This window comes from Lycorma delicatula, chromosome 9, assembly GCF_047948215.1.
Source record: "Lycorma delicatula isolate Av1 chromosome 9, ASM4794821v1, whole genome shotgun sequence".
Lineage (NCBI taxonomy): Eukaryota > Metazoa > Arthropoda > Insecta > Hemiptera > Fulgoridae > Lycorma > Lycorma delicatula.
In genome coordinates, this window is record NC_134463.1 from 9,003,176 (window position 1) to 9,018,004 (window position 14,829).

At 27.0% G+C, this 14,829-nt stretch overlaps 1 protein-coding gene across 1 annotated transcript in view; it reads left to right on the forward strand.

The window, feature by feature from the left end:
• Window positions 1-14,829, forward strand: part of Cht7 (chitinase 7) — a 377,604-nt gene that overhangs the window by 306,266 nt on the left and 56,509 nt on the right. The window contains exon 2 of the mRNA XM_075374574.1: window positions 3,283-3,364. Within this exon, the coding sequence (XP_075230689.1) occupies window positions 3,283-3,364 (82 nt within the window). The remainder of the gene's footprint in view (window positions 1-3,282; window positions 3,365-14,829) is intronic.

Here is a 14,829-nt window from a genome sequence, read left to right on the forward strand (position 1 = left end):
AGGATTTTTCAGTTAGCAATTTCTTTTTATTTATTAAAAAAAAAATTATATTAATACCACCCGAAGTTTATTAAAAAAAAAAAAAAAAAAAAAGTTTGTTTTTAATAATTCTATGTAAATTTTTATATTTTATTTTTAAAAGACGCAATTAAAACTTGATAGAATTGAAAATTATATATTATTTTTATCCTGTTAGTTTTCCAACTAATTTTCTTTAAATTTTGAGTGAAAAATACTTTTTAGTAATAAAGCTGTACATTCTGAAGAAACAAAAGTGTCGACCGACCCATCGACCGATGTAAGTTTTTTCAAAAAAATACGTACAAAAATAAGACTCGATAATTCGATCACTTATCCCGCGAAAAGTTTTTCATATATTTTATTTTTAGCTTTAACATATGACCATCACATATGTATATATGTATACTATCATATGTATATGTTATATATACTATCTACAAAGGCCTGCCTACGGCACGCCCTCCGGACGGGTTGCAATGGTGGGTGGCGTCTCGGAATGGGATTATTAGGTATCCAAAATTGATTACCCTTTTGTGTAAAATACTTTTTTGAATGATGAAAATTGATATAACGAAGTGAAATTAGAAATTTAACTCTAGAAATTGGTACTAAAGAATCGGGATTTTCCGCTAGTGATCGGTACATTCCGATCCTAAGCTAAGGGGGAGGGACACATACAAATACACAGAGCCACATATAATACACATACAAAATGCACAGACCCACACGCAAATGGCCTTTTGTAGGGTAGGATATATACATAAATTTTCATGAATTATTACGTCGTTAATTAATCATACTTAATATTTGTTACAAAAAAAATTACATTAACACAGTTTTTTGCCGAAATCAAAAGTTTAACCTACCTGTTTTGAAGTGCCAAACAATGCAGAAAGAAAAAATTCTGATGAAGATTTGAATAGTAAACTATTCAATATTCCGTGAAGAAATGACAATATTTCAATAGATGATTACAGATCTAAAAATGTCAATACAAACTTAAGTCTAGAACGTTTTGTTCCCTAGTTGCAACTAATTAAATATTTTACCCTATTAAAATGATTTCTTCTACAAGACTATAGAAAATTTTGAGACCAAATTAAGATACAAGTTTTTTTATTTTGTACGATTTGAATAGAAATATTAAATTAAATAAATTCAAAACTTATATGTCTAACTTTAACCAAACAATTATTGTAACGATCAAATAAATGGAGCGGGAAAATAAAAAGAAAATGCTTATTAAATAGCTCATTTAAATTTGCAATCAAAATTCAGGACGAAATTTTTCGCTAACCGTAACTCAAAAACAAAACATTTCCAGACCTATTTTATACGTTTATATGACCTTTAACCTTATTTTCAGTTCTAGAATCCCTTTCTGAATAGTGTTTATTCTCTCTTGAATATTCTATATTTATGACAAAATAGTGTGTATAGAGAGAGAGAGAGATCATATCATTTATGTAGTATATTAATAACGAGCATTCATGACAGACCGTGTCGCGGACTCAATTCCAACGAATCAGAGTGTATTACTTTGTATTATTAATAATAATACTAGCGTAATAAAATTAAAATTATCACTACTTTACAACCCTACAGATTTAACCTATTGTGTAGATTTTATAAATTGCGCAAAACACTACAACGTGCAGTGTATTTCGATTAATATTTTGAGCATTTGCAACTAAATCAATCACATTAAAAGAAAAATCCGATTTATTTAGCATTAAAATACAAATCCCAGTCTATTTTGACTGGTTAAAAAATTACACCAAAGTCGGTCTTCTGTTATTCCATATTTATCACTAGTCTTCCCTCTAATACCTCCTAATTTTGTTATAATCGTTTGTTTCAAAATGAATATCAGAGTTTTAAAGTTACGTATTATTTATTACGTTTTACTTAAATTAATAAATTATACACGAAATGAAAGAGTAACTCAAACAGTTTTTCCTATAAGTGTTCAATATGAGCACTATATGTCACACGGGACACACCCAGCCGACAGCAAAGTTCATCCTATACTTTAATCAGCAAATCTGGAGTAACTGATGCGACAGTTGCTTTAATCCTCTGTCTCAAGTCGGGTAGGTCAGCAAGTAGCGGTGTCACATACACTTGATCCTTTATAAACGCCCAAAGGAAAAAAATCACACAGGGTCAGATTGAAGGCTACGGCAAACGAGCCCTTTCATCTGGTCTCCGGCGACCGATCCTGCGGTCGGGAAGAATTTCATTCAACCGATCACGTACAGCGTCATGTCAGTGAGGAGGCGCATCATCTTGTTGCCAAACAAAATTCTGTGGTTCGTATTATAGTTGAGGAAAGAGTCATAATTGTAGCATATCAAGTTACTTCATTCCAGCCTGTAAACTTGCCCTCGGGATACAAAACGAAAAAACATTCAATTTTGGGGATTCTCGTTCACACTGCGATATTTCGTGAGGATTTTCTGATCCCCAGATACTTACATTATGAGTGTTTACTTTTCCATTAACTTTACTTTTCCATGAAATTTGATTCGTCACTGAATACGACACGATAAAGAAAGTCTCCATCGTCTCAGTGCATCATTTCATTTGCGAAGCTAGCACGTAAATCATCTGTAGGTTTTAGAGCTTCAATTAGTTGTCAACGATACGGACGCAGTCGTAAGCATTTCCTTAAAACCCTCCACATGAGGTCACTGGAATTGCTAATTCACGGCTAGCCTTCCTAACGGATTTCCTAGGACTACGCACAAAAGATTCTCTTACACGTTCAACATTGTCTTCGGACACACTCGGTCGTCCTGTATTCTTTCCTTTACAAATACTGCCGTTGATTTCAAATTGTTTATACCATCTACGAATGTTATTGTGACTCGGGGGATCACAAGGGAACTTCAAACGGAACGCAAGTTGAACGGTAATTACAGATTCACACTTTTCAAACTGTAAAACACAGAACGATTTCTGTGGGGGGTGGTAGCCATCTTTGCTACTAGCGCTTTCAAGCGGAAGGTACAGAAAACAGTTAATGAGTTTACACACAATTAAAACTCTTTGAGTTGCTGTTTCATGTCATATATAAATAATCAACATATATGAAACTTGAAAAATATTACAATAGCTTTAAAACCCCGATATTCATATTGAAACACACGTATATTATAATGTTATTACTTCCTCACCTTAGTTTCTTAGAATTATTAAAGTAAAATAACTATAAAAGTAATTCTTTTTGTCTAAATTTGTTTTTTCTTTTTGTTACAGATATTAGAAAGGCGTCTTGCGGAAGTATTGTTAATATGTTTCGTAATAGTGGCCGTTTCAAACACTTCAGGTACAACCCAAAGTAAGTAGTAATTTTATGGATTTTTATTTTTTATTTTTACTTCCTTGTACGAAGTAAAGGAAGTATTATGATCGCAAAAAAAGTCAGATTTCAGCAAAAATATTCATTTTGGCTAGTTTTGGCGTGACGTCAGTACGTACGTATGTATGTATTTCGCATAACTAAAAAACGATTAGCCGTTATATTAAAATTTTGGATTTAGGACTTTTGTAACATCTAGTTCTGTACTTCCCCTTTTTATTGCGATCGACTCAACCAAAAATGTCCAAAAAAGCCTAAATTCCAAAAAAAAAATTGGATTTTGGACTTTTTCTTAACTGCAGTAATAAGTCCTCATTGAGAGCTTTTCAACGATATCTAAGTGGTACTTATTTTCATTGGTTCCAGAGTTATAGCCCGATGGAATTTTAATTAATGAAATTTTTGGATCTTACAAGGGGAAGGCACATCGGTTCGAATCAAATTTCATCTACTATTTTTTAACGATTTTTCTTCTTTTTTTTTCTTTAACATATTGATTTATTAATAATTATTAACCTCTGATTATAAAAAAAGTTTTACAATAATTAATAATTCAATAATAAAATATATATATATATATATATGTATATATGAAAAAAAATCTGTTATTAATGAAATAAAATTTTATGAATTTATTTTAAAGAAATGTGTATATGTAATTTAATAGGCGTACAACAAGTCATGTGGTGTCCACATCAGATTTTTTTTATTAATCAAACAGCTCAACTTAGATTGCCTCTTTTTTGGATTGATTAACATTCAATGTTATTTTTCTCTCTTGGGAATATTCTAGGTTTACATACATTTATTAATCATAATATTATTATTCCCAATTTTAATTGTTTAATTTAAAATATGGAAAATTTTATGAAATTGAATGTAATTCATATATATTTTTAATAAGGTTAACATTTTTTTATTGAACTCCACCTAAAAAAATTCAACGTACTATTCACAGAACTATTCATATGTTGTTTAGTTAGGTTTAAGTTAGTTTTGGTTTGGTGACATGAATGGTAGCATCTCGGCCTTTCACCCGGAGGTTCTGGGTTCGAATCCCGGTCAGGCATGGCATTTTTCACACACGCTACAAAACATTCATCTCATCCTCTGCGAAGAAAATTGCTTAACTACAGACCCGGTTAATAAGAAAAAAAATAGGTTTGGTTTGGTTAAAGTTGCTAAGACCTTAATACTAAAATATATAAATCTGTTCATGAGCCTGACTAGTCAGACAATTTTCTTTTTTGTTAAACATTTAGTTCTTGACATAATTTTACTGACTCACCTTCTTGCAGATAATTATGTAGCATTTTCTGCCTAAACTTCGATAAACTATTAAAGATTTGACACATATACTGTGAAGTTTCAAAATTAATTTTTATGTTTTCTTATAAGATATTCTTTTTTATTCTACTTATATGTTTGTACAATAGTTTACTATGAATGCAAAATCTGACAGATGTAAATTAGTACTAAATATGTAAAAATGTAAATAAATAAGGAACAGGAACCTTGTAAAAATAGGAAGGAAGTGTACATGAGGTGTATTTAGTTATGCAATATAAACACTGTAACTTATAATAGGTTAGCATGACATAAATGCATTATCCCACACTGAACATAGTACGTATGTTACTATACTATCTATATTTCTTGTGAACTCAAGATTGGAACGGTAGATAGTACACACAGTAGCCCTAATAAATACAACCTGTTTAAGAAGGTCTCTTACTTTCACTGTAAACCAACATATCACTTCTTTATTTGTAGGCTATATATTTATAATATACATGTACATGATTGTGCCCTATCTGTATTATAATCATACAAAAAACCATGATATGTAAATTTGAAAACTCACATAATACATTAAAAAAAAATTGTAACATAATACATGTAAAATATCCTGTAGTTACTGGATGTTTTTAGATTTTGAGTTTTAATCTAGTTTTTAAATAACTTATCCAGGATGTTGGTTAATTCACCATGATCGGTAATACTAGCTGTCTGATTCTGCTTTAGGTTGACAAAAGAATTATTTATATATTTAAAATCTTACATCAGTTATTATCAGTAGATTTAAAAGAATTGTTGATTAAAGTAAAAATTAAATTGATAAGTACAAAATTAATACATTAAAAAGAATAGTATGTAATAAATAAGTGAAGTAATAATCAGATTAATAAATAATAAAAGCAATTCATGGCAACAACTTCTATTTAAGTTTGTGAAATTACGCAAAGATGTAGTACATTTAGCAATACAAATTGAAAGAAGTTTGGTTGGACAATATAGATAGTCCAAGTTCAAAGGTTAAGCAGTGTATATCATATAATTCTAGTTAAATTAGACTATAAACTAGCTTAAGAATATAATTCTAAGGTAAACTATTCCTTTTAGTTTTTACTGTCTAGGACTACGTTATTATTCTTTTTATTTTTCATTTTCTTGTTTTACTTATTTTAAAACAGGTTGAAACCATTTTTTTGGTGTTTTTCCTTACCGATTATTTTGTTATCTTAATTATTTTTATATATTTATTTTCATGTTTTGTTTTTATATTTATTTTTAATATATTCATTTATATCTACTGATAATCACTGTCAAATTTGCTGACGTAAACATCTAGTTATAGATTTTCATTTTTTTTTAACAATTCTTGAGTATTCCTCTTTGTTGTTTTTATTGCATTATTAACTAATAGATATGTACTTTAGAAATATTTGATGACAATAGAAAAGTATAACCTGAACAACTATTAAAAAAATATTAATTTCAGTACAGTAAGCTTTTTATAACTAAAAGAGGCTAAATTTTTCTCATTAAGGTTTTGTGTATTATTAGTATATATTTTTTCTCTTCAGTAATATTTAATTAAATTATTCAGTTTTCTTTTTTTCTAGCCTTCGAATAAAAATCTTAGTTTCTGAGATAGGACTAGTTTTGTTAAAAAGTTGAGCTTAGTAAATCTACGGATTTCTTGTGATATGTTTCTTCGGATGTCTTAATTTTTTTATCAATTCCTTCATGTTAAATAATCTCAGTATAATTGCCATACAACTATTGTAAGCATTAACTACATATCTTTGAAAGATGCTGGGAACAAAAATTAAAATTAAAATAAAAATATAACATACAGTTTCATTAAATTGGTTGTCTAGTCTATAGTAGATAATAATTTTAAAAAAAATCACTTATGCACTCTCCAAAATGGCAAACTTACTATAAACTTGTTAATTAATGTAAAAAATAATGTTCAGATCCATGATTATTTTGAGTAATTAATCATACACCTGTTACATTTAATGATGACAGTGCACATATATTGTATTTTTTATAGCTGATGATGAATTCATATACGTTATATAATAATAACCTATAAAAACATAATTTAATTTTGCACGTTCTTTTATTTTTATTTATTTTTTTATAAATAAATCAGCTAAATATTAGTGAGAATTTACTTATTCTGATGCTTCCAGTGCCTGTTGTGACTGATACAAAAATAAGAATAAGTTATTTAAACATTTTCTGTTTACATTTTTATGTTTTAAGTTTTAAATCTTCTTTTTTTCAAAATTAAGGCATGAATTTTTTTCGTTAAGATTGTAATGTGTCATTAATCAGTATTCTTCGAATTTAAACATAGAATCAAGTATAGTATTCCTTTTCATCAAGTTTTCAATAATACCACTGAATGAATCAAATTCAATATTTTGTTCATATCGAGAATACAAGGGTGGTTTGTTTGCTGTATTTATTTTTATTTTGAATCAAGCCCTTCCCTCTAGCAGAAAAAATTAACAACTGTATAATAAATTGTATTGTGTACTATAAACAGTACGTTGTTTACATTAAGATTTATTAAGTTTGCATTTTGTTCAAAAAAAGTTATTTTAGAGATAAGTTTTTTAAATTTTATAAAAATAAATAAATATAAAAGTACCATGCCTCTTGATACAAACTATGTGTGTATATATATATATATATATATATATATATATATATATATATATATATATATATATTATGTAAATTAATTAATCCTTTTACTTCATTATATTTCTTTCATCTTGGCAACAGAAATATAATTAAGTAAAATTACTAATCTTCTTTTCTTTAATGAATATCTGTAAAATACTTAATATTCTCATCTTTCTCACAAACATGAGAAGACGAACACGTTGAGGGTTTCAGGGGGCAGTGATAATAAAAAAAGCCCTCATTCAGCTGGCCTGTTTAGCCAGGAGGTGAAGCCCCCTGGCTAGACGGTCAAGCAAGCCAAGCAAGGCCTGATTGGTTAGTATTTCCTAATAAGCAGTTCTGCAATCATGATACATGTAAATACAATGATTTTTATGATAAAGAATACTTAACAATTAAAGAATAACTGTTATTTAAATTTGTACATATTAAACATTTACATGGTTTTTAAAATTAATTCTGGAATTAATAATAACTGATTAATAATCTTCTGGAAAAAATAAGACAAAAATATTGTACCCTTGAATAGAATATTTCCTGACTTAGCATCAGATTTTTAGCATATCATTTTTAGAAATGATTTAACCAGTATATGTTTCCCTTTCCTTTAAGAGTTAATGTTTTCCTGTGTCATGTAGTTGTATTTTAATTGGTATCAAATGTTGTAGTCATTAGCCATTAAATTCCAATGAAATGTTGCTAATCATCAAAAGGACAAGTATTACACATTTTTTTTTTACTGCTGGGAGTAAGTTTTCTTTATACTTAACATCCTAACTTTATACTTTTAATTTCAAGCTGTTATTCCTTGAAACAGTCCACTCATTGGTGAAGCCATCAGATTTTAAGGAATGCGGTTGGCTACTTTGTTTGTTCCCATAGGTAATCATTTTTTGTTATCCATTTGAAAAACAGAAGAATTAATGTAGCAGAATTCAAACAATTAGTAATATAAAATATTACAATGTGTTTTGTAGTTTATTAATAAATTGATGAATATTTTTTTTTCTTTTTCATCATATATGAAGAGAACAAATCATCTATAGAAAATTAATTGGTCAAGGATTTACTGTAGTGAATTAGTACTGAATAATCAGTAGCGCAAGACAATTACGTTAGAACATTTAGTGCAGCATTATAACACTTCAGAATTTCAACATTAGTACAACAGTATTGCATAGTCTAACGTTACATATTAAAAACTATTTCTACATACAGAATTACATTACAAAATGATATATAAATAAAGCTGATTCAGGGACTACAGTTTTTTTTTTTTGAAAATATTCAATGAAAAAATACAAATTTGTCTCTTTTTAATAAATTATATTTATTAAGAGAAAGGCACTGGATAGCATAACCAATAATATACGAAGCGATTGTTTAATAGTTTATGTAAATAATTCATCAATTAATTATACAAATATATAAAAGAACAGCTGGAACCTGTTGACCAGAGAACCAGTTGATTATATTTGCTTTTAGTTTTATCCACATCAAGAAGTACAAGCTCAAGTCAATTTAAAAGTTGTTCAAGTTAGGTTAGATATAGTGAGAAAAATATTAGGCATTTGATTACTAATAAAAAATATTACTTCTTAAATGTATTTCTAAACTAATAATTTACAAAATATTTTTCATTTTCCGTGAATTGTTACATTGTTAAATCTTGTATTCAACAAAAAAAAAACTGTTTATGCATATTAAAATTCCATCCAATCAGTTTTACTTTTGTTTTTATTAATTATATTTACCTATTAATTTTATCAGCATTATGATTAATTTTCATTTAAAGAAAGTTATTTATTACGTGTTCATATAATTCACAGAGAAAGTTTTTTCCTTTAAATTATGCTGAAGGGTCAAAGCATGACTTACTCAAAGTAATATAATCTTATAGATATTACATCTATCACTCATGCATTTCATGCTTTCAGTTTCAACTGAATTATAATTTTTCATGTTAAAGGAGAAATATTTCCCATCATTATAATTCAACGGTATAAAATATATATCTCAGAAATACTCATCAGTTATTACTAATATGTTAAATATAATTAGTTATTGTATTGTTTATTTATTATTCAAAATCTTATATAGTATTACTAATTTGATTTCATAACGATGACTTAAACTATATTTTGGACAGTATGTAATCGTCCCTGTTTTATATTATCTTAAAGAAGTCTTAATTGATCTTGAGGAAATTAAGTGGCAAATCAAATAAGTTCAGTTACTGATCTCTTTGAAAATAATAAAGTTTAAAAAATGAAACCAACTAAAAGCAATGCGCAGAAAAATAACACATTTTTTAATTGTTTTTTAATTTGTTACTTTTATAACTTAATTTAAATTTAGTAAGTTTGGCACTAACTTATGAAATTTTAAATCTAAAGAATTATTGAAGAAGTGTAGTTTAGGTCAGGGTTTTCTCTTGAAAATAGTTTGCTTTTTTTTACATATTTTAGTTTTATTTTTAATTAAAAATTTTTGTAGACCTACCAAAGCAGTATTCATATGTAAAAACATTAAGGTAAAATCTTGCAAGGTGCAAGATTTTACGTGCAATTTTACTGTGATGTATCAGAGCTATTGCTGAATGTGAGCTAAAGTTCTTTGGTATCTAGCTATATGAATTACTTTTTTACTTTAAAAACTGCATGATTTTTTTTTTGTTAAAAAAAAGTTAATAAATATATAGATACAATGTAAAAAGACTATTAATAAGCATGATTTAATGCTTTTTGAAATGCACGAAAATCTAATATTTTTAAAAATAAATTTTTTGAATTTTTTTATGATAGTACCTTGAACATGTGACTAACATCAGACTACAAGTCATATGTTATAATAAACAAGCACTAAGCAAAAATGATGAATAATGAGAAATGTCTTAAGTCATCAATTTTTTTTTTTATTTACCAAAGATAATCTTTTTGTATCTACAATACAAAAAGATTATAAAAATCAACTCCTGGGAAAGTAATGCTTGAATATTATATATATATTTATATATATAGTGTTTCTAAAATGGTGGACTGGCTATACGTTTTCTACTAGTAAAACTAAACAAAAAATATCTTTGGAAAAATGGCAATTTCTCCTTCATTCTTCCCGTGTCCGCCATTTTGTTATTTTTATTTTAAAATTTATATCTTAAGTTCAGATAGACAAATCAGATTAATATTTGGTAAGCATCTTGGTAATAAAGTTTTAAAATTAGCAAAGCATCAGGACTTAAATACCTTTGCAAATTACAAAATGGCAGTCATGTTTATTTTTAAATCTGTTATATTTCCATAAATATTAATTTTGTAAAAATTTATGTTATTTTGCTAAAATAGTAAGCCTATTATTTTGAACAAAATAACTTTTTTTTAAATATGGTAACAAATAGTTGAGTTATGGAAGAAAATTTATTTTTGTAATTTTCTGTCATAATTTTTAGGTCTATTATTTTGAGAAAATTATTACTTAATTTGATACTAATTTACAATACCAGAATTAACAATAAACAAAAACAGTTAATATTTAATTGAATTGAACGTAAAGTAGGGAACATGAAAACAGATGCAAAATTTCAACATCGATTTTCTGGAATAACATGGCTATTTGGTAACAGATTTTTAAAAAAATACAATGTCATTTTGTTCAAAATAAAAGGCTTAATATTTTAGCAAAACATAAATTTTTATAAACCTAATACTTACGGAGATACAACGAATTGGAAATTAAACAGTGCCATTATGATAGTTATTGCCATTATGATATGATAAGTACCGAAATTGCCATTTTTCCTAAGGATATTTTTTGTTTAGTTTTACAAGTAGAATCCAAAAAAGTATAGCCAGCCCACCATTTTAGAAACACTCTGAGTATAACACATTGTTTCACTACAGAAAAGGGATACATTAATTTATTATATAATCGGTTCCTTTTTTAAATGGAATGGAGTCACTAGTAATGCTGAACATCATCTGAATTTCACTGTTTATAGGCAAGAATATAATGTCTCAGTGAAAAGTTTAATTGAAAAAGTTGATTTGTTTTATAATTTTTTTTCCATTTGAATGTACATTTAAAAAAAATTTATAGTCCTCTGTCCCCATTAATGTTAGCATACGTCAGGAAAAGAATCCACAGAAGTCTGTCTGCAAACTAATATAACAGAACCGCATATATCTTGTCATTTGTTTTGACCTTGAAAAAAATTGAAAACTGAGCATTAGTCAGATCTGTAAGAAAAAATCAAATAATTTTTAAATTAAGATAAAAATCCTCATATATACTACCTTAATACAAATATTGCGCTTGTCTCTACAAGTGAACTGGTTTTTTCCACATGAGAATAAATTATTATTTTTTAATTAGAAATATTTCTAAAAATTATTAAAAAAAAAAACTATTATTTGAGATGTTTTAAGTAATTATTGTAATATGTTAACTATTAGGTTAAATTTTTAAACATATAGCAAATATGTGTTGGTACCATGTTCCTGCATTATTGAGTGGATTATCATATGATCATCAGCCTTGAAGTTCTTGAATAAACTTGAATTTTCTTCATCCTTAATAAATGTTTACAGTTTATCCATTCAAATACTCTCAATCAAATTTTTATTTTATACTGATTTTTTCTATTTATCATATTCACATATTTGTATCATTATTATTTTGTATAATTGATGTTATTTCTAGACACTGATAGAATTTTAATCAATTATTTTTTATTCGCTAATTTTGTAAGTAGTGATAAAGGAAGGTGATTTTGTTCTGATGAAGAAGGTTCCAAGTTTCCTAGATCATTTCAGATTGATTCTGGGGCAGTTCTTTATTATCTATGGAGTAACATATCTGTACCATATTGACATGATCTATGTAATATATTTTTGTGCACCTATTTGGATAAAATATTTATTAATTCATTTCATATAGGAAAGTAATATAAAATTAAAAAAATGTGTATTCCTGAATTCAAAAACGTTTTAGCTGATAATCAGTTTTTTTGTTTTTAATTTGGTGCCAACTTCTAAAAATCAAAAATAAAGAAAAATTTAAAAAGTATGCCCATTTGTTTTATTTTATGTTGGATCCTTTGTAGTTGGTTTCTTAAATTGTTTTTATTGTAGTTGATTAATTTTACAAATCAGATATCCTGTTGTTTTCCTTGATGTAAGTGATTATAATTATCATAACATGTTCAATGGAATATTAGCATTATGCATGTTTGTTACATAAAAGAGTTTAAGATAATATAACAAATTTTAATTAGGTGCATGGACATATTATCTCAGCATTCCTTATGATTTAAAAAAAAAAAAAATGTTTGAGTCATAATTATTATTTATCAGAAAACTGTTTACTTAGAAAAATATAGAATGCGATTTAATGTTACATGTGGTTTAACAAATTAAGTATATTTCCAAATATTAATTATTATTAAAATGTGGTTTTTTTTAATTTTTATTTCTTACTCCTATATTTTTTCCTATCTCTAAATAATATTAATGTTTTCCTTATATATGTTTGTCTGTGTGTGAATTTTGTTTCTATAGTTAAATTTTTAAAATTAAATTATTATACAAATGAGTGTTTGAAAACAGGTTGTAACATGAACCCAATGGAATGAATACTAGAATGTAAATTTCAGTAACAAAATTTAGTAAAGGTTAAGCTATTTGTCAAGTATAATTATTTCTTAAATTTTGAACAGAAATAAGATGTGACGGTCTTCTCAAACTAGTTTTTTTATCATATTCTTCAATTTTTAGACTTTTGTTATTTTTTTTGTTAATCTGGGTCACTCTACTGGGTATTGGGTATAAACTGTATTTTAATAATTCAAACTAAAAATTTAATGTTTAATACTTATTACTCCCAGTAAAAAACTGTAAGAATTTTGGTACATGTACAGAAAAAAAAATCTGATTTAAAAATGTGTATATTTTCAAAAAGCAAACATTCTTATTTTTATAACCCCTGAACCTTTTTAATGTCATTAAAGATAACATTACTATTATGCATTTTCAATTAAAAAAGCTTCCTTTGTACTGGTTGTGGCATTATATGAAATTTGTAAAGTGGACATAGCAGAGATAATTGTATCAACATACCATAAATTTTGTAATAGACTTGTTATTTACTAATTCTGAGTTGCCAGAGATAAAAATTGCTTCAAAAATTAAGTTTTTTCTTATATCTTATGACAAGTACCACGAAAATTAATCTGAACATAGATATTATTTGATAAAAAGTAACTTTATTTAGAAAAAAAGAATCTACCTGTACAATTTGTGAATATCTAGTGATTAATATGCCCTCATTTATTCTTATCTCTTTGTGTGCATGATTGGCTTCAATTCAACAAGTATACTACACATTTTTTTTTTATTATTTATTTATCATGAAACCATACTGATACTATTGTTTTAATGAAGTTAATTTTTGTGATATAATACATTTTTGAGTTATTACTGTTAACGTTACTTCGCCATTTATATTTGACAATGTGTTGCATTCTTTGGAAAACATTAATTATGTAACAGTAGCGATGAATAGCTCAAACAGAAGTGAAGTAAAACTTGTTCTGATTGTTGTAAGATATTTCAGTCTGGAGAAGGGAATTCAAGCTAAACTTTTAAATTTTGATGAAGTGTCAGGTGAAACTGCTCAAATTTTGACTCAGTATCTTTTGTAGTATGTGAAAAATACAAACGTGAAGAAAAGTTGATTTGTTATACTGCTGATAACACTAACAGTAATTTTGGTAGTGTGAAGAGAAAGTGGAATAAAAATGTGTTCAGAAAAGTTCCTACTGATATAGATAGACCTATTTTAGGAATTGGTTGTTCAGCTCACATTGTACACAATTCAGTACAAACAGCATGTGTGTACTGTACTCTACCTCTGGACATAGAAGTTATTGTAATAAAAATTTATAAATATTTTCACACATATACAGCAAGAGTAATGAAACTTAGAGTTCTGTGAATTTGTGGAAACAGATTACAAAAAAGTATTACCTCATAGCAGCACAAGGTTTTCTTAGTTTGTTACCTGCAATATAAAGAATTCTCTCTATTTTTGATGGCCTAAAGACATACTTCTTATCTTGTGATAAATGCCCAAAATCATTATTTGATTTCTTGAAAATCTAGAAAGTGAACTATTTCTGAAATTTTTGTATGGTGCTCTTCAGTTATTTAATAATGTATTCTGAAATTGGAAGCTAGTTCTATCACATCAAAAGAAGCATTTCAGATATATTCTGAATTAATTTGTCAACTTCACGAAAAAAAAAACCACAAATTTATACCATCTTCTGCCAAAGAATTGCTGTGCACTCTAAAAGAAAATAATGATGTTCAGGGACAAAAATTCTTCTCAAACATAGACAATTTTTATAATTCTAGTACCCAATCCTTAGATTTGTGAAGAACCAGTTAAAGTCAGTAACT